This window comes from Oryctolagus cuniculus, chromosome 10 (assembly GCF_051225735.1).
Source record: "Oryctolagus cuniculus isolate XC-2025 breed Fujian yellow rabbit chromosome 10, ASM5122573v1, whole genome shotgun sequence".
NCBI lineage: Eukaryota > Metazoa > Chordata > Mammalia > Lagomorpha > Leporidae > Oryctolagus > Oryctolagus cuniculus.
Window position 1 is genome coordinate 44,403,346 of NC_142876.1, and position 21,524 is coordinate 44,424,869.

The following is a 21,524-nucleotide window of genomic DNA, read 5'->3' on the forward strand; positions in this document are numbered from 1 at the left end:
CACATTATTATCTTTTACACAATTTTGCCCTTCTAATATTTTTATGGTGATATCTCAGTATGGCTGTAATTTACATTTCCCAACTGGCCAATTACCTTGAACATCTTTGTGTGTGTGTGTGTGCTGATCCCATTCTCTCTTTTGTTAAGTTCTATGTTCATTTCACCCATTTTCCAATTCCTTTTTGATTTATGGTCGAGTATGTAAGTAAATAATCCAGTATATATTGAAGATACTTGTAATTTGAAAATATTTCTGTCTTTTTGGAAACACTTTTCTTCCCTATATGAGGGTATTTCAAATTATAAAGGTTTTTAATTTGAATGAAATTAAATTCACCAATATTTGCTTTCCTGAAGCATTTATGTTAACTCTTGCCTGAACCCTAAGTCACAAAGATTTCCTCCTGTGCTTGCTTCTAAAATACTATAGTTCTACACTTCATATTTAGATATATGAATAATTTTTACTTAAAATGTATATGAAATGTGAGATTTACTCCAAGATTTTTTTCGTTTTGTTTTTAATCTATGTATAGCCAGTGATTCCAACACCTTATATTAAATCACTTCCATTGAATTGCTTCTGTAACTTTCTCAAAAGTCATTTGAGCACATTTGTGTAGATCTAATTCTGGATTTCCTATTCTGCTTGGTTAATCCGCCAGTCAAATATTACTCCATGAGTATCAACATTTCTTGATACCTATACTTACATGGTACTACTCAGTAATGAGTAGAGCGATCCTTCCTATTTTATTTTTCTTAATGTACTCTGTTTTAGCAATATAAAAATGGCGACATTTAATACCTAGTAGGAAGAAGCGGATTTTTACTCTGAAAAATATTATTCAAAAGACAGGATTTGGTGGCATCAGCTGAATCAGGGAAGAGGGGAAATAGGATAGTAAAAGAACATACATATGGCCATCTACTGCATGGCAAAGTGCATTTCAGACAAAGGTCCATCATTTGCTCTCTGGCAAGAAATTCCATCGAGAGAAGAAAAATTAATTGCAAAAGAAGGAAACTGAACCAAACTTATTTACAATTTTGGAACATAGTGGCTCCCTACCTCTCATTGCCAATCCAGCATCTAGAATTTTGGAAGAGAAGCTGTGCTCTCAAGATATGGAAGGGTGAAGAAGGACCTTGTTCTTGCCCATTTTTTTGTTGCTTTAATTTCCATTGCTGTAGTGAGAGTGCATCTTTGGGTTTTAGCTGACTTGACTCCTGCATGAGAAGCTGGGCCAATTCCTGAAGTATGTTACGTATTTCTTGGAAACTGGCACTTATTTCCTTATGAATTTTTTGTGTGTATTTTCTATGTCTTTATTAGATGACTATTCTATTCCATGTTGATTTGTATGGTTTTATTTCAGATAAACTGTTTACTGTTTGTTCTCATATTTAGATTTCAAATAAATGTCCAAGATTATTTTGTTTACTGTATATGGATAAAAGTTGTAGTTATCTGCATCACTTGTCATTTTATGAAAATGGTAATTTGATCAATTTCTTAGTGTATTTTTGGGGGCTTATATTAAGCTGCCATGCTATTATCTAAAGAAACTTCTGTTTTTGGAATGAATCTCCTGCTTAACAGGACAAAAGGTTTGGAGCTTCACAGACCAGCCCTGATCTTCTTTGTTAGGGGGTCATATAGCAACAAAAATCTCCTTGGCAATTATTTTACTTTAAATCAAGTTCTGGTTGTTTTAACCTGCATTTCCCTCCATTTAACTTCTCATGCCATAAAGATTCAATCTTTTCACTTCAGATCTTCTTCTCTTTCTTCTTTTTATCTTTTCCTTCTTTTTCCCTTGCTCTTCCATCCCTGTGCTACCCAACTTATGAATCAAAGAGGTTTAATTCTCTCATCTGAAAGCCAGTCAGATGCAGGTTTACTTTAAATCACTCCTAAGTCATGTTTCTATAATTTCTTTCTCTTGTCAAGATAAATACTACTGATGGATTTTTTCTCACTATTTACCTAATGTCAAAGTGGTACTTTTTTTTTTAGGAGTTGGGAAGTCACTTTGAAATGGAAGAAATTTTAGAAATAGACAAATTCCATTGATACTTATTGTTCAGCTGGAAGCTAATTTAAACATAATTTTTAATGTGGCTAAAATCAACTTTTTTTTTCTCTTAGAAGAGAGTTAGATAAACTCAACAATCTATTTAATCATTACTATACATCAATACAAAATGTTAATGTTAATATTGAGGAGCAAGAAGAGGAAGTGACTGAAGTAATAAAGGAAACAAAGTCATCAAGGAATGAAGTAGCTGCTTTATCCATTGCGGTGAGTTTTTCATACATAAAAGTAGGAAAAGATTTTAGTTATGAGCTGTGAATGGTAAATTTTCCTTCTGACAATCAGCAAATATTTAGTCAAGCTTCTACCAATGGTAATTTTCTGTTGCTGTATAGCAGACGGCCACATGCTTAGCAGCTTAAAACAGCACCCAGTTCTTATCTCACATTTCTCTGTGCAAAGCCTGGGCACAGCGTGAGTTGATCAATGGTTACTCTGTGCCAGGTCTTGCCAGGTGTCAGCAGCCCTGCATTTCTCTCTGCAGCCATCAGGGTCAGGGGGAATCTACTTCCAGGGTCCTTCAGTTGTGATAAAACTCACTTCCTGTAGTTTCCCAGCTGATATTCTTATTGCCTTGGTGGCTGTCCACACAATGTCTGGTATGGGAAGGTCCATGCCTTCTTCAGCTGCCGGTTCCATTTGTCTCTAAAACCAGCAATAGTGCGTGAGTCCTGATGCTTGGAACCACTGTGGCCTTCATGGAGTTGAAACTTTCTTCTTTTGTCTATGTCATTTACTGGATTTAAAGGAAATAATAAAATATTAAGAAAGATCAAGGTGGCATGTACCAATTCCATCTCACTAGTCCCAGTGATCAATTTCTGTTCAGAGTTGATCATAATGATAGGACTAAGAGCCAAAGGGAGCACATAAACAAGAATAGTGTCTGCAAATACTAGCTGATAGAATAAAAAAGGGAGAGAACGATCCAACATGGGAAGCAAGCTACACAGCAGACCCATAGAATGGCAGATGTCCTAAACAGCACTCTGACCTCAGAATCAGCCCTTAAGGCATGTGGATCTGGCTGAAAAGCCCATGAGAGTATTTCAGGCATGGAAAGCCAAGACACTCTGGAAAAAAAAAAAAAAAAAAAAAAAACCTAAATGAAAGATCTCCGTGAGTGAGATCTCAGTGGAAAGAACGGGTCATCAAAGAAGGAGGTACCTTTCTCTGAAGGGAGGAGAGAACTTCCACTTTGACTACGACCTTGTCTAAATATGAACAGAGTCGGTGAACTCAAAAGGCTTCCATAGCCTTGGCAGCTCATCACAAGAGCCTAGGGTGATTATTGATGCCATAGACAGGAGTGTCAATTGATAAAGTCAACAACAGGAGTCACTGTGCACTTACTCCTCATGTAGGATCTGTGTCCTTAATGTGCTGTACATTGTGATTTAATGCTATAACTAGTACTCAAACAGTATTTTTCACTTTGTGTTTCTATGTGGGTGCAAACTGTTGAAATCTTTACTTATTATATGCTAAACTGATCTTCCGTATATAAAGAGAATTAAAATGAATCTTGATGTGAATGGAAGGGGAGAGGGAGCGGGAAAGGGGAGGATTGTGGGTGGGAGGGACGTTACTGGGGGGAAGCCATTGTAATCCATAAGCTGTACTTTGGAAATTTATATTCATTAAATAAAAGTTTTTTAAAAAAAGAAAGATAAAATAGAACAGTAAAAGAAAAACTTATCCATTCCTGTGCCAATTTGTATTTCTATCTATAGTGAAAAAGATGCTCTTTTGTCATATTCTAAAGCCTCTTAATTGTATCTCATTATGGTTTATTAATCATTAGTTATTAATAGGAATAAGTATGCATTAATAGCTTTAGGAGGTTCATTTTCATTTCCTTTTGTACCCCCCCCAAAAAAAAAAACTGCTCATGAATTTCCCCCTGAATGTTGAGTGACTGCCTTTTGTTGATTTGCAGGCATTTGTTGTATACTAAACATTTTTGAACTACATACATTAAAAATTTCTTTATCTGGTTTATTTTCAATTCTTTATGATAACTTCTAATTAGGAAAAAATTTCAATTAAAAATAGTATAAGTGATAAGTACTTTCCTTTGAGCTTTGTGCTTTTCTGAACATGTTTAAGGAATTTGATATTATTGAAATTTGAAATTTTCTTTTTTTCTTTTTTTTTAAGGGAAATAGTTTATGGGGGAAATCCAACAGACAGGTAGGAAGGGGTGAAGAAGGAAAAAAGAGAGAAGGAGAGTGTAAGAGAGAGACAGAGATCAGGAGACAGAGAGTAAGAGAGAGAGTGAAATTTTCTTTTATATTTATGTTTTTTAGATGAAAATATGTTTAGATTGCTCAAAATTAAGGATTTTTTCCTTAATTCTGTATTTTATTTAGAAGTTTGAAATAAATTTTTCCAAATGTTTGAATACATATTTCACATGACAAATATGGAAGCAACGTATAGATGAAATTTATGTATTGCTATGATATGAAGGGAAGTTCCAGTTATACATTTTTCTAACATACAAAAACAAATTATAAATGTAAATTGTAATATAATTGATTGCCACACCTTTCTTAATGTATAAACACTTACTGTTATCTTTATCACATATCAGGCTTCCATGTGTGTGTGGATCTCTTTTCCATTCACACTTGCCTGATCTACTGAGCAACTTATCACAATACTCCACGTCTGTGTATTTCAATAATGAATATTGATTATGCATTTGGATTAATTCTCCAATCTTATATTTCTTCATGGGTTCAGATTGTTCTTGACCCTTTCCACTCCATATAAATTTCAGCATTATCTTATTCATTTCCTTCAGATTTCTCTGGAAATATTATTGGCACTGAATTTATTTATGAATTGTTTGGAAAGAAATGAATCTTCTATGATAGGAACTTCCCAAATGTATCAATGATCTATCTTTCCCTTTACTTGTGTAATTTTTCTAAACTGTACCTTAGCCAGTTTTCTTGAAACTTTCTAGGAATTGAATCATCTTTGCCAAACCAGCCTGTGGTCGTTGTTAGAAATATTATCCTTGTATCTTTACTGATTTTAAAATTATTTTTAAACTTGATTTTAATGTAATTGATATGATTATAAATAGAAAAATATTTAAAGTTTATTAATGTTTAATCTGTGTCCTACTATATGGGCAATTCGCATAAATATTTCATTTGTAAAAGATATTTCCTCTGGTTTGAGAATACAATCTAATAATACTCATTTTGCAAGTGTGCAATCATGTTAATTTAAATGTTTTAAATTTCTGATTTATTTTCTGACTCATCATTGTGGAATTTTATTAGAATATCTATTAAAACAGTAAATTTTTCTATTTTTAACTTTTAAAGTTTTTATTTCATGTAATTTGGAACCATGCTTCTAGATAAGATTATCATATCTAAAATAAGGTAATTATGTTTAGAATTAATTTATATTCAAAATTGTTTTTATTTTTTTACAAATTTTAAATTTATAAGATATTGGAATATTTTGAATGCATATCTCACTTACAAAATCTGAAGCAAGTTTGACATCTTCAACTTCTTCCCGAATGGTTTAAGAACATGAAGACCCTTCCCCTGATGTATATTCTAGTTTCTACAATTATATGCCTCTTGTATCTACTAATTCCTTTACTAAGGTGATCTATTATTGTACTGTAATTTATACTATAAAGTTTTCTCTGTATTTATTTCCAGATTAGCATTTTCATGTAACTCTGTTATTTTCAAATCTTTTTAATGGGCACTATAATTTTCTTCTTACTAAACTGTACCTTCTATAAACCTTTGTACTGGTTTTTGATTTGAGATTTTTAAAGTAATGGAGAAAATAGGCACCTTGAATAAATATGATAATGAATTACACCTCTACAAAGGCTATGAACAAGGAGCCAGAAATAGGCAAGGCTGAAACATTAAACTGAAAAACCAACAGAAAGCACTAAACAAAGAAACAGTGGGCTGAAGTACTGGAGGAGAGTTGATGGATCAATGAGTAATACAAAACTGACATTAAATAGGTAGTGATACTTACTAAGTCTCCTGTAGTTTGCCCTGTTTGTCTTTCCAGTCTGCTGTTGCTAATTCTATTTCTGTAATTCTGGTCTTGAGCTACAGGGAACAACTTGAAATGCATAAGTGCCTTCTTTCTTCCAGAAACTTCATGAATACTTCTCCCTCTGATTATAACATCTGTGTGTGACAGTTCATACATCAAATTCTATTATTGGCTAGCTGACACCTCTTGGTGTCTTTTAAGTTTACTTCTTTATTTGAAAGGCGGAGTGCTAAAGAGGGAGAGACAGAGAGAGATTTTTCTATCTGCCAATTCATTCTCCAAATGCCCACAAGATCCAGGGCAAAGCCAGGCCAGAGTCAGGAGGCTGAAACTCCATTTGGATCTCCTACACTGGTGGCAGGAAACCAAATATTTGGGACACCCTCTGCTGCCTCCCAGGATGTGTTAGCAGGAAGTTTGATCCAAAGCAGAGTTCAGCACTCAAAACCAGGCAGCCTGATATGGTATGTGGGCATCCCCAGCAGGCTCAGCCTGCTGCATGCCTACCGCTGAGTGTTTTTGTTTTAAAAGTCATCTTGAAAGGAGGGAAATTTTTGGTGAAATCATCTCTCAACATTTTTCTGTATGCTTTGAACTCTAGTTCTAGTTCATGTTTACTTCTATACTCATACTTGTAAAGCCCTATAGAAATCAATAATTTCTTCTTTTGGGACTGTAAGATTTTAAGGGAAGGAGGTACAATGTAATTTTTGTTTTATCTATGTACAATATGTCCAGTGCCTGTCCCATATTAGCTTGTTGAATGACTAAGAGAACCAATGAATAAATTGAAAACAGGAAAGAAAGAGGGAAGGGAAGGAGGGAAGCTAGAGGAAGGGAAGGAGGGAGAAAAAGAGAAGAAGAAATGGGGATTAAAATAATTGTTAACTGTGAGCCTGGAAAGAACTTCATGAAACAGAGCATGGAGTGTAGCTGTTCACATAAATCTTGATAATTTTAAGGAATGTATGGAGCTTTCTGAAATGTATAATTCCTCACCAGGGACTGTTATAAGCATCAGCATATTGTAGTACAATTAGTATAAATTTTTAAAATATTGTATGGTGTTTCCAAATAATTATGAATCTCAATTTTGTAATCATGATAAAATTTGTCATTAATAAAAGTAGCTCCATTAATAAAATATTACCAAAGAGGGACATTTTATTCACTGAATATAGAATCTTTTTTTAAAAAAAGTTTTTATCATCTCTGAAATGGCAAATCTGACCCTGCTTTATTTGATGTTGTAATAAAATGTTATTTTGATGGGAAGTGTGAATATGTGAGTTAGTAATATTTTTCAATTATGGAAATCATTAGAGGACTATAATACTTTCTTGGAAATATGAGAACATGATGAAGTTTAGATATATTAATTTTTTCTGCAATTTGCTCGTTATAAAAACCTTTAAGCTAGATTTTCTAGGAGCACATGTTAAACACTCAATTAAAAGCAATGATATGCATTATTGCTACACATTATTTTTTGCTATGCAATTGAAACTCCTAGTTTAAGAGAAAAAGAAAGATTTGTGTTCCCTAAATGTACATACAACATAACTGGTTTTTATAAGCACAAAGATATTGTGCATCCTGTTAACAATCTTCATGTCATTAACATATACTTTCGCCAATTTGTGGTGTGATTGTATCTATGAAAACACATATTTCGTTTTTCATGTCTACAGTGACTTTTGTATGCCAGAAAACATCTTGAAATTGGTACATACTTTAAGACAACATTACGATCAACTTCTTTTCATATCTAAAATTTCCTAGTAAATCCATTCTCATCTTTATTCTCCCATAGTTAGATTTTTTTAAAAAAAAATTCTATTATCTGCAACTCTTTTTTTTAATATAAACAAAAAGCCATCTAAAGTTTATCATTTAGAAGAAAATAAAAAGAACTCTTAAGGATTTAGAATTATTTGTGATTTTCATATATTATTGAACAATGACAAAGGTATACAATAATTTTTGGGAATTCAATTTATAGATAACTTGTAAATAACTGAGTCCTTTTTGCACATAAAATGATTTTATAATTTTTGATATTCTTGTTAGTAAAAAGTTAATTTTTATCACTTTTATTGGTCTATAAACTATGTAGTATGAATCCAAATATGACAATATGCTCATTCAACTATGCCTTTTCGTTCATGCTTTCTACCTCAAGATTCAAATTAAGCAATTTCCTTATTTGAAGTAGGGGAATTAGAAATTACTGTTAATACTAATAATATACCAAGGAAGAAACAAGTCTAGAGGAGCAGAATGATTTTCTCAGACATGCATGAATTGGTAGACCCAAAATACAACCGAATGCTTTGGCCTATGAAAATAAAGCTACTTTCTTGCATGATATTCGATGTGCTTTATGGATAAAATGTGATAGCATGCATAAAATTATATTTTTCTGATTTTAAAAATATTTTGTATAATGAAAATATTTAATTCAATAAAAGTAAACCTTTCAAAAGTTTATATATATATATATATATATATTTGAGAAACTTAATTGTCTTTGAAGAAGAACCTAAGAATGATACAACTTGTGTGAGCACTTAGACATAACTATAGCTTATGAGACATAAGAATATTCTCCATCTAATATACTAAAATAAAGTAAATTTCTCAGAACAAGTTTTACCATTTACTCTTATAATTCAACTTTAAGAAGACAGGGGTCCTACAAGGGAAGTTAGTGTACATTGACTCCTGTTAATTTAACAACACTCTTATTTATGACTTCAGTCATCACCCAAGGCTCTTGACATGAGCTGCCAAGGTTATGGAAGTCTTTTGAATCCACAAACTCCTTCCATATTTAGACAAGGCTATATGCAAAGTGGAAGATCTCTCTTCCCTTTAGAGAAAAGTACATCCTTCTTTCATGGCCTCTTCTTTCCACTAGGCTCTCACTCACAGAGATCCTTCATGTAGAACACTTTTTTCCACAATGTCTTGACTTTCCATGCCTAAGATGCTCTCATGGGCTTTTCAGCCACACCAGAATGCCTTAAGGGCTGACTCTAAGGTCAGAGTGCTACTTAAGGTGATTGTCATTCAAGTGTCTGCTGTATGGAATGCTTCCCAGGTTGGTGCATTCACTCCTTTTCTATTATTACCAAACCCCTAGTCTTATTTATATGATCACTTTATTGCTTAATCCTATCTATATGATCACTTTAACATTTGAAATGCTCTTTTACCACCCAGCTTAAGGGGATTTGGGGTCCCACAGAACGTTTTTAAACTCTACCCTTAGAAGGAAGTCAGTAGGAATGTATGCAGAACTATATAGTTTACAGTTACAAACTTCACACATTTCACAATTACAAGAAATGATGGTTCTTCCCATTGTGCTCACCCTGCCACCCACAATCCCACCTCCTTCTTCCTCCCTCTCTTAGTCCCACTCTATTGTTTACTAAGATCGATATTCAATTAACTTTATACACATATATTATTTCTTATGTTGAGTAAAGTGTTCAACAGATACATAAAAAAACACTGTGCCTCAACAGTCAGGACAAGGGCTGTTCAAAGTCATTGCTTCTCAAAGTGTCAATTATACTTTTACAGAATGCCTTTTAAGTGCTCTATTAGTTATCATAGGTCAGGGAGAACATTTGGCATTTGTCCCTTTGGGGCTGGCTTATTTCACTAAGTATGATGTTTTCCAGTTTCACCAATTTTGTTGCAAATGACCAAATTTGTTTTTCAGTGGTTTTATTTAACCACTGTGTAGTATTCCATAGTGTACATATACTGTAATTTCTTTATCCAGTCTTCAGTTGATGGGCATTTGGGTTGATTCCATGTCTCAGCTATAGTGAATTGAGGTGAAATAATCATGGGGGTATAGATAACTCTTTCATATGCTGATTTCATTTCCTTTGGGTAAATTCCCAGGAGTGGGATGGCTGGGTCACATGGTAGGTCTATATTCAGATTTCTGCATTATCTCCTCCATACTGCCTTCCACAGTGGTTCCACCAGTTTAAATTCCCACCAACAGTGGATTATGGTACCCCCTTTCCCCCTATCCTCACCAACATTTGTTGTTTGTTGATTTCCACATGAAAGCTATTCTAATTGATTGCCTGTACCTCTAGTGATTTTTCCAGGAACTCTTTGCCTGTGGCAATGTCTTGCAGGGTTTCCCCAATACTTTCTAACAAGTTGATGGTATCAGGTCCTACATTTAAGCCATTAATCCATTTTGAGTTTGTGTGTGTGTGTGTGTGTGTGTGTGTGTGTGTGTAAGGTACAGATCTTGCCTCAAACTTCTGAATGTGGAGATCCAGTTTTCCAGCTCCATTAGTTGAAGAAACAATCCTTGTTACAGGTATTGATTTTGGATCTTTTGTTAAGATAAATTGGTAGTGGATACATGGATTGATTTCTGGGTTTCATTGGTCTATCCATCTGTTTTTGTACCAGTACCAGGCAGTTTGATTATAACTGCCATGTAGTATGTCTTGAAACCTTGTATTGTGATGCCTCCTGCTTTGTTGATGTTGTACAAATCTGCTTTAGCTATTTAGGCTCTCCTGTGTTCCCATATGAATTTAAGCATCATTTTTTTATGTCTGAGAAAAATGTCCTTGATATTTTGATGGGTATCACATTGAATCTGTAGATTGCTTTTGTTAGAATGGACATTTTGATGATGTTAATTCATCCAATAAATGAAAATGGAAGAACTTCTTCTATTTCTTTAATGTTTTATGATTTTCATTATAGAGATCTTTGACACCATTGGTTAAATTTATTCTGAGTTATTTGATTTTTTTGGCAGCTACTGCAAATGAGATTGATCTTAGGAGTCCTTGCTCCACCATGGCATTGTTTGTGTATACAAAGACTGTTGATACTTGTGTGATTTTATATCCTGCTACTTTACCAAACTCTTCTATGAGTTTCCATTGTCTCTTTGTGGCATCTTTTACATATCCTATATATAGAATCATGTCATCTGCAAATAGGGGTAGAATGACTTCCTCCTCCCTAATTTGTATCCCTTTCATTTCTTTTTCTTGCCTATGGGCTCTGTTTAAAGCTTCCAGGATTATATTGAATAGCAATGGTGAAAGTTGGCATCCTGTCTTCCAACTTTTCCCCATCCAATAGGATGCTGGCCATGCACTTGCCATATAATACCTTGATTGGGTTGAGGAATGTTCTTTCTATACCCAATTTTTTAAAAGTTTTTATCATGAAAGGGTATTATATGTTATCAAATGCTTTCTCTCTGTCTATTGAGATAATGATACAGTTTTTTCCTACAATTTGTTAATGTGATATATCATATTGATTGATTTGCAAATGTTGAACCAACCCTGCATTACAGGGATAAATCCCACTTAGACCAGGTGAATAATCATTCTGATGTATTGTTGGATTTGATTGGCTAGTATTTTTTTTAACTTTTATTTAATGAATATAAATTTCCAAAGTACGATTTATGGATTACAATGGCTTCCCCCCCATACTGTCCCTCCCACCCACAACCCTCCCCTTTCCCACTCCCTCTCCCCTTCCATTTACATCAAGATACATTTTTGATTATCTTAATATACAGAAGATCAGCTTAGTATATATTAAGTAAGGATTTCAGCAGTTTGCTCCCACACAGAAACATAAAGTGAAAAATAATAGATGATTTTTTTAAATGATGATGAAATCAGATCAGACCTATTGTCATGTTTAATCCCAGTGAGAGTCAAGTTGGGAGTTGATAATTTATTTTTTTTTTTGTTACAAAGGATCAGTTTAGTATGCATTAAGTAAAGATTTCAACAGTTTGCACCCCCATAGAAACACAAAGTGAAATATATTGTTTGAGTACTCATTATAGCATTAAATCTCAATGCACAGCACATTAAGGAGAGAGATCCTACATAAGGATTAAGTGCACAGTGACTCCTGTTGTTGACTTTACCAATTGACACTCCTGTCTATGGCATCAGTAATCTCCCTATGCTCCAGTCATGAGTTTCCAAGGCTATGGAAGCCCTCTGAGTTCTCCGACTCTTATCTTGTTTAGACAAGGTCATAGTCAAAGTGGAGGTTCTCTCCTCCCTTCAGAGAAAGGTACCTCCTTCTTTGAAGACCTGTTCTTTCCACTGGGATCTCACTCGCAGAGATCTTTTGCCAGAGTGTCTTGGCTTTCCATGCCTGAAATACTCTCATGGGCTTTTCAGCCAGATCCGAATGCCTTTAGGGCTGATTCTGAGGCCAGAGTGCTATTTAGGACATCTGCCATTCTATGAGTCTGCTGAGTATCTCACTTCCCATGTTGGATCACTCTCCCCTTTATTTATTCTATCGGTTAGTGTTAGCAGGTACTAGACTTGTTTATATGCTCCCTTTGACTCTTAGTCCTTTCATTATGATCAATTGTGAACTGAAATTGATCACTGGGACTAGTGAGATGGCATTGGTACATGCCACCTTGATGGGATTAAATTGGAGTCCCCTGGTATGTTTCTAACTCTACCATTTGGGGCAAGTCAGCTTGAGCATGTCCCAAATTATACATCTCTTCCCTCTCTTATTCCCACTCTTATGTTTAACAGGGATCACATTTCAGTTAATTTTCAACACTTAAGAATAACTGTGTATTAATTACAGAATTAAACCAGTCATATTAAGTAGAACAGACAAAAAAACTACTAAGAGGGATAATGTATTAAGTTGTTCATTAACAGTCAGGGTGAGGGCTGATCAAGTCACCGTTTCCCATAGTGTCCATTTCACTTCAACAGGTTTCCCCTTTGGTGTTCAGTCAGTTGTCACCGATCAGGGAGAACATATGGTATTTGTCCCTTTGGGACTGGCTTATTTCACTCAGCATGATGTGTTCCAGATTCCTCCACTTTGTTGCAAATGACTGGATTTCATTGTTTCTTACTGAGGTATAGTATTCTAAAGAATACATATCCCATAATTTCTTTATCCAGTCTACCGTTGATGGGCATTTAGGTTGGTTCCAGGTCTTAGCTATTGTGAATTGAGCTGCAATAAACATTAGGGTGCAGACCGCTTTTTTGTTTGCCAATTTAAATTCCTTTGGGTAAATTCCAAGGAGTGGGATGGCTGGGTCGAACGGTAGGGTTATCTTCAGGTTTCTGAGGAATCTCCAGACTGACTTCCATAGTGGCTTGACCAGTTTGCATTCCCACCAACAGTGGGTTAGTGTCCCCTTTTCCCCACATCCTCGCCAGCATCTGTTGTTGGTAGATTTCTGCATGTGAGCCATTCTAACCGGGGTGAGGTGAAACCTCATTGTGGTTTTGATTTGCATTTCCCTGATTGCTAATGACCTTGAACATTTTTTCATGTGCCTGTTGGCCATTTGGATTTCCTCTTTTGAAAAATGTCTATTGAGGTCCTTGGCCCATTTCTTAAGTGGGTTGTTGGTTTTGTTTTTGTGTAGTTTCTTGATCTCTTTGTAGATTCTGGTTATTAACCCTTTATCTGTTGCATAGTTTGCAAATATTTTTTCCCATTCTGTCGGTTGTCTCTTCACTCTCCTGACTGTTTCTTTTGCAGTACAGAAACTTCTCAATTTGATGCAATCCCAATAGTTAATTTTGGCTTTGACTGCCTGTGCCTCCCGGGTCTTTTCCAGAAGTTCTTTGCCTGTGCCAATATTTTGCAGGGTTTCTCCAATGTTCTCTAATAATTTGATGGTGTTGAGCTGTAGATTTAGGTCTTTAATCCATGTTGAGTGGATTTTTGTGTAAGGTGTAAGGTAGGGGTCTTGCTTCATGATTCTGCACGTGGAACTCCAATTTTCCCAGCACCATTTATTGAATAGACTGTCCTTGCTCCAGGAATTAGTTTTAGACCCTTGATCAAATATAAGTTAGCTGTAGATGTTTGGGTTGATTTCTGGTGTTTCAATTCTGTTCCATTGGTCTATCCATCTGTTTCTGTTAATGTGGTGTATCACATTGATTGTCTTGCGCACATTAAACCATCCCTGCATACCAGGGATAAATCCCACTTGGTCTGGGTGGATGATCTTTCTGATGTGTTGTTGCATTCTATTGGCCAGAATTTTATTGAGGATTTTTGCATCTATGTTCATCAGGGATATTGGTCTGTAATTCTCTTTCAGTGCTGCATCTTTTTCCAGCTTAGGAATTAAGGTGATGCTGGCTTCATAGAAAGAATTTGGGAGGATTCCCTCTTCTTCGATTGTTCTGAATAGTTTGAGAAGAATTGGAGTTAGTTCTTCTTTAAATGTCTGGTAGAATTCAGCAGTGAATCCATCTGGTCCTGGGCTTTTCTTTGTTGGAAGGGCCTTTATTACTGTTTCAATTTCTGTCTCAGTTATGGGTCTGTTTAGGTTTTCTATGTCTTCTTGGTTCAATTTAGGTAGGTTGCATGTGTCCAGGAATCTATCCATTTCTGATAGGTTTCCCTATTTGCTGGCATACAAGTCCTTGTAGTAATTTCTGATGATTCTTTTTATTTCTGTGGTGTCTATTGTTACATTTCCTTTTTCATCTCTGATTTTATTGATTTGGGTCTTTTCTCCTCTTTTTTTAGTTAGTTTGGCCAATGGGGTGTCAATTTTGTTTATTTTTTCAAATAACCAGCTCCTCGTTTGGCTGATTTTTTGGAATGTTTTTCTTGATTCAATCCTGTTGATTTCTTCTCTGATTTTAATTATTTCTCTTCTCCTACTAGATTTGGGTCTGGTTTGCTGTAGGTTTTCTAGATCCTTGAGGTGAATTGAAAGCTCATCTATTTGGTGCCTTTCCAATTTCTTGATGTAGGCACCTATTGATATAAACTTTCCTCTTAACACTGCTTTTGCTGCGTCCCATAAGTTTTGGTATGTTGTGCTGTTATCCTCATTTACTTCCAGAAAGTTTTTGATTTCTCTTTTGATTTCTTCTATGACCCATTGTTCATTCAGGAGCATGTTGTTCAATCTCCATGTGTTTGCATATGCTCTAGGGATTCCTGAGTTGCTAATTTCCAACTTCATTCCTTTATGGTCTGAGAAGCTTCATGGTATGATTCTAATTCTTTTGAATTTGCTGAGACTTGCTTTATGGCCTTTTATGTGGTCAATCCTAGAGAAGGTTCCATGTACTGCTGAGAAGAATGTAAAATCTTTAGCTGTAGGATTGAAAGTTCTGTATATATCTGTTAGATCCATTTGGGCTATAGTGTCATTTAAATCTACTGTATCCTTGTTGATCTTCTGTCCTATTGATCTGTCTATTTCTGAGAGTGGAGTATTGAAGTCCCCCAGTACTATTGTATTGGGGTCTAAGTCTCCCTTTAAGTCCGTTAACAAATCTTTTAGATAAACCGGTGCCCTGTAGTTAGGTGCATATACATTGATAATTGTTATATCTTCCTGTTGAATTGATCCCTTAATCATTATGTAGTGTCCCTCTTTGTCTCTCTTAACGGTTTTTGTGGTAAAGTTTATGTTGTCTGATATTAAGATGGCTACGCCCGCTCTTTTTTCATTTCTGTTGGCATGGTATATCTTTTTCCAGCCTTTCACTTTCAGTCTGTATGGATCTTTGTTGGAAAGATGTGTTTCTTGTAAGCAGCAAATAGATGGGTTTTGTTCCTTAACCCAATCAGCCAATCGGTGTCTTTTAACTGGACAGTTCAGGCCATTCACGTTCAATGTAACTAATGATAAGTGGTAACTTTGCCCTGCTATTTGCCAAAGATAAATTCTAATATATGCTTGGAATTCCCTGTGATCTTTTGCTGTGAGGTTTCCTTCCTTGGTTTCCTTCCTTTACCTTCTTTCATATTGATGACCGTGTTTCTGTGTTTCTGTGTGTAACACATCTTTAAGCATCTTTTGCAGGGCTGGACGAGTGGTAACAAATTCTTTCAATTTCTGTTTGCTATGAAAAGTCTTTATTTCACCTTCATTCACAAATGATAGCTTTGCAGGATATAATATTCTGGGCTGGCAGTTTTTCTCTCTTAGTACCTGGGCTATATCTCGCCATTCCCTCCTAGCTTGTAGAGTTTCTGATGAGAAGTCAGCTGTGAGTCTGATTGGAGATCCTCTGAGAGTAATCTGACATTTCTCTCTTGCACATTTTAGGATCTTTTCTTTATGTTTCACTGTGGAGAGTTTAATTACAACGTGTCGTGGTGAGGATCTCTTTTGGTCGTGTTTATTAGGGGTTCTGTGAGCTTCCTGTACTAGGATTTCTCTGTCCTTCTCCAAACCTGGGAAATTTTCTGCTAATATCTCACTAAAAAGGCCTTCTAATCCTTTCTCCCTCTCCATGCCTTCAGGAACTCCTAGAACCCGAATGTTGGATTTTTTAATAGTATCCTGAAGATTCCCGACAATATGTTTTAGATTTCTAATTTCCTCTTCTTTTCTTTGGTCTGACTGTATCCTTTCCTGTTCTCTGTCTTCTAAGTCCGATATTCTCTCTTCTGCTTCACCCACTGTGTTTGTAAGGCTCTCTATTGTGTTTTTCATTTGATCTATTGAATTCTTCACTTCAGTCACTATCACAGTTTCCTGTTGTACTAGTTGTTTCGTTTCATTTTGATTCCTCCTTAATATTTCATTTTCACGAGAGAGATTTTCTATCTTGTCCATTAAGGATTTCTGTAGTTCAAGAATTTGTTTTTGAGAACTTCTTAATGTTCTTATCAATTTTTTGAGATCTGCTTCTTGCATTTCTTCTATGTCATCATCTTCATAATCTTGAATTGGGGTGTCTTTTTCATTTGAGGGCGTCATGGTGACTTCCTTGTTTTTATTACCTCGGTTTTTGCGTTTGTTATTTGGCATATTGGAGATATTTGGTTTCTTCACTGTGGTGCTTTTTTCTTGTTATACTATGACTCTAGATTAAGTGGACTATCTGTTTTTGATGGAGCCTTAGGGCTTGAGATGGGTGTGGCCTGAGAGCTCTGTTTGGTGTGCCAAAGGTGACACTCCCAGGTTAGGCGTGGTAAACCTCTCTCTCTCTCTCTTTCTTTCTTTCTTTTTTTTTTTTTTTTTTTTTGATTCAAAAGGGAAGTAATTCTACACAGCTGAACGAAGTTGGAGGTATATATACCCACAGGAGCCAGAGATCGGAAGCTCTTTCCCAAGGACCACACAGGGAATCTGTTCGGCCCTCAGAGTGGGCTCAAATTCTCCTTCAGTCTCCCACTGGGTTGCCAAAGTTATGGAATTGTAGCGTCTCTGGAGAGTGCTCACGTGAATTCCGTGAGTTCTCTCCCCCACCATCTCTTTTTTCACAGTCTCAGTTCAGTAGCACCACAAATTTACTAGGTCCTAATCTCCTGTTAATTTGCCCCACCCAGAGTCAGGTTTTTCTGCTAGGCTCAGGGCCAGTGCAGACCTGAGGTTGCTCTGCTTATGACGTATGTCCAAGATGGCGCCTGCTCTTTGTCTTGCTCGCCCTTGAGAGGTGAGCGGAGAGAGAGAAACCCGTGTCCGTACCAGTCACCTTTTTTTTTCTTTTCTCTCTCTTCCAGTTAGCCTGGTGAACTTCCCCCTCCTCCCCGGGGGTCGTTCCCTCTAGTCTCCTCTCTCCGCTTGCCTGCCGATGTCTCGGGCTTTTGAGGTTCGGCTCACCTCGCGTTCCAGCACTGGTGTGTTGAGTCTGCCGCTGGTGTCCCAAACTGTGGGCTCCCACGCTCTCCACACAGGTCGGCTGTGAATCATGCATTCTGGAAGAGTTTCTTCTGCTGTTTCCTCCCCTACTCTTCCTTGAATCTGTAGTATCTCCACTTTTATTAAACTATCTCTCCCCGGACTATCAGTGTGCTCCCTTCCTATTCCGCCATCTTGCCTCCTCCTTCGATTGGCTAGTATTTTGAGGATTTTTGCCTCTATGTTCTTCAGGAAAATTGGTCTGTAATTCTCTTTCTCTGTTGTACCATTTTCAGGTTTAGGGATTAAGGTGATGCTGGATTCATAGAATTTGGGAAGATTCCCTCAGTTTGAATTGGTTTGAAAAGCTTGAGAGAAATTGGAGTTAGTTCATCTTTAAATGTCTGGTAGAATTCAGCAATGAAGCCATCCAGTTCTGGGCTTTATTTGTTGTGAGGGTCTTTACTACTGATTCAATTTCCATCTTGGTTACTGGTCTATTTAGATTTTCTGTGTCTTCATGGCTCCATTTATGTAGGTTTCATGAGTCCAGGAATCTACCCATTTCTTGTAGGTGTCCTGGTTTGTTGGCATACAACTCTTTGTAGTAATTTCTGATGATACTTGTTTCTGTGGTGTCTGTTAGATTTACTTTTTCATCTCTAATTTTATTAGTTTGGGTCTTCTCCCTGCTTATTTTTGGTTAGTTGGGACAAGGGTATGTCAATTTTGTTTATTTTTTTAAAGAACCATCTCTTCATTTTGCTGATCTTTTGTATTTTTTGGTTTCAATTTTGTTTATTCTTCTCAAATTTTATTTCTTTTTTTCCAATACTTTTGGGTTTGATTTGCTGTTGGATTTTCTAGGTCTTTGAGATACATTGATAGCTCATTTATTTGGTGCCTTTCCAATTTCTTGATGTAGGCACCAAATTGCTATAAAATTTCCTCTTACGACTGCTTTTACTGTATCCCATAAGTTTCAATATGTATTATTGTTATCTTTATTTCTTTCCAGAAATTTTTAGATTTCTCTTTTGATTTCTTCTATGACCCACTGTTCATTCAGGAGCATGTTGTTCAATTTCTGTATGTTTGTGAATTTCTAGAGTTTCCTGAGTTGTTGATTTCCAATTTCATTCCATTGTGGTCAGAGAAGATGCATGGTATGATTTTGATTTTTTTTTTTATTTTGCTGAAACTAGCTTTATAGCCTAGCATGTAATCAATCCTAGAGTAAATTCCATGCATACTGGTGAGAAGAATCTGTATTCTAGGGCTGTAGGATGGAAAGTTCTAAAGATATTTGTTAGGTCCATTTGGTCTATAAATTTTTTTGACAGGCAGAGTGGACAGTGAGAGAGGGAGACAAAGGGAAAGGTCTGTCTTTTCCGTTAATTCACCCCTCGATGGCTGCTGCAGCTGCTGTACTGCAGCCAGTGCGGTGCACTGATCCGAAGCCAGGAGCCAGGAGCCAGGAGCCAGGTGCTTCTCCTGGTCTCCCATGGGGTGCAGGGCCCAAGCACCTGGGCCATCCTCCACTGCACTTCCAGGTCACAGCAGAGAACTGGACTGGAAGAGGAGCAACCGGGACAGAATCCGGCACCCCTACCAGGACTAGAACCCTGGGGATGCCGGTGCCGCACGTGGAGGATTAGCCTATTGAGCCATGGTGCCGGCCTTAGTCTATAATGTTGTTCCTTGAAATTTTCTGTCTTACTGATCTTTCCATTCCTGAAAGTGGGGTATTAAAGTTCCCTATATCCTGTGTACTTGAGTCTGTGTCTCCTTTTAGAGCCCTTAACATCTCTTTTAATTAGCCAGCTACCCTGTAATGAGGTGCATTTATGTTTATAATAGTCATTTCTTCCTGTTGAATTGATCCCTTAATCATTCAATAGTACCCTTATTTGTCTCTTTTGAACATTTTTATGTTAAAGTCTATTTTGTCTGATATAGGATGGCTACACTAGCTCTTTTTTGGTTTCTATTAACATAGAATTTCATTTTCCATCCTTTCACTCTCAGTCTGTGAATACCTTTCTTGGTGACATGTATTTCTTGTAGGCAGCAAATAGGTGGTTTTTGTTTTAATCCATTCAGCTATTCTGTGTGTCTTTGAACTGGAAAGTTGAGGCCATTTGCATTCAAGGTGACTATTGAAAAGTAATTACTTTACCCTGTCATTTTTCCATAATTATTACGATGTTTTACTTTGGGTTTACTTTGTACTTTTACTGGGATATTTTTTGCCTTTGCCTTATTTTGTAGTTATGACTATGTTTCTGTATGTAGCACATTCTTTTTCTTTTCTTTTTTTTTAATTTTTTTTTTGACAGGCAGAGTGGACAGTGAGAGAGAGAGACAGAGAGAAAGGTCTTCCTTTGCTGTTGGTTCACCCTCCAATGGCCGCCGCGGCCGGTGCGCTGCGACCGGCGCACCGCGCTGATCCGATGGCAGGAGCCAGGAGCCAGGTGCTTTTCCTGGTCTCCCATGGGGTGCAGGGCCCAAGCACCTGGGCCATCCTCCACTGCACTCCCTGGCCACAGCAGAGGGCTGGCCTGGAAGAGGGGCAACGGGGACAGAATCCGGCACCCCGACCGGGACTAGAACCCGGTGTGCCGGCGCCGCTAGGCGGAGGATTAGCCTAGTGAGCCGCGGCGCCGGCCTATGTAGCACATTCTTAAGCATGTTTTATGAGGCTGGATGGATGGTGACAAATTCAATTTGTTTCTTATGTGTCGCTCCCCCTCTTCATGGAGGAACGACACAGGACCCTGCGCTGTTCTTTTGTCTGCTCGGCCCTTCCCGGGTTTGCTGCTGGTTCTTCCCAGGTTGGCTGCCATCCCTTCCACCTCCGTGGAAGGGCGGTTCCCCCTGCCACTTTTCTCCACTTCCGTGGGGGAGCGGTACACCACCGGCCGGCTCTCTCAGGGGCTGCACAGGTGTTCCTTCAGATAGATGTTCCCCTTAGATGTTCCTGATGCATGTTGTCTCTCTCCTCCTTTATAGTCCTCTTCCACCAATCCCAACTCTGCTACCCACACGCTGAGTACGCTGCTCTCCTCCAATCAGGAGCAGGTCCTACAGTTTATTGGTTGAACTGGAGGCAGCTGTGTAGAAGCTGTTTCTCCCTTCTCAGTGCCATATTTTGGGAGAGCAGATGCATAGAATAAGTCTTAATTCCAGTAACTTAGTCTAGTCCGAGTTGCTCCCAGTTGCTCCCCACACTTATGGAAGGTCTTTATTTAGCCTTCATTCATAAATGAGAGCTTTGCAGGGTCTATTATTCTGGGTTGACAGTTTTTTCCTCTTAAGACTTGGAAAATATCTCACCATTCTCTCCTAACCTGTAGGGTTTTCTGGTAAGATGTCAGCTGTGAGTCTATTTGGAAATTCTCTTGAAGTAATCTGATGTTTCTCTTGTGCACATTTTAGAATCTTTTCCATATGTTTTACTGTGGAGAGTTTGACTAGATTGTGTCATGGAAAGATCTTTTCTGTTCATGTCTATTGGAAGTTCTATGTGCTTCCTATACTTGGATGTCCCTTTCTTTCTTCAAATTAGGCAAGTTTTCTCATATTATTTCATTTAGAAGGCCTTCTGAACCTTTCTCTCTTTCCGTGCCTTCAGGAACTCCTAAGACCATATGTTGGGCCATTTGATAGTATCTTGTAAAACTCCAGCAGTGTTTTTTAGTTTTCTAATTTCTTCTTGTTTTTGGTCTTACTGTA

At 37.0% G+C, this 21,524-nt stretch overlaps 1 protein-coding gene across 1 annotated transcript in view; it reads left to right on the plus strand.

Moving 5' to 3' along the window:
- The window catches only part of CCDC178 (coiled-coil domain containing 178), a 501,523-nt gene that overhangs the window by 121,333 nt on the left and 358,666 nt on the right, over positions 1-21,524 (plus strand). The window contains exon 11 of the mRNA XM_089305201.1: positions 2,155-2,308. Within this exon, the coding sequence (XP_089161327.1) occupies positions 2,155-2,308 (154 nt within the window). The remainder of the gene's footprint in view (positions 1-2,154; positions 2,309-21,524) is intronic.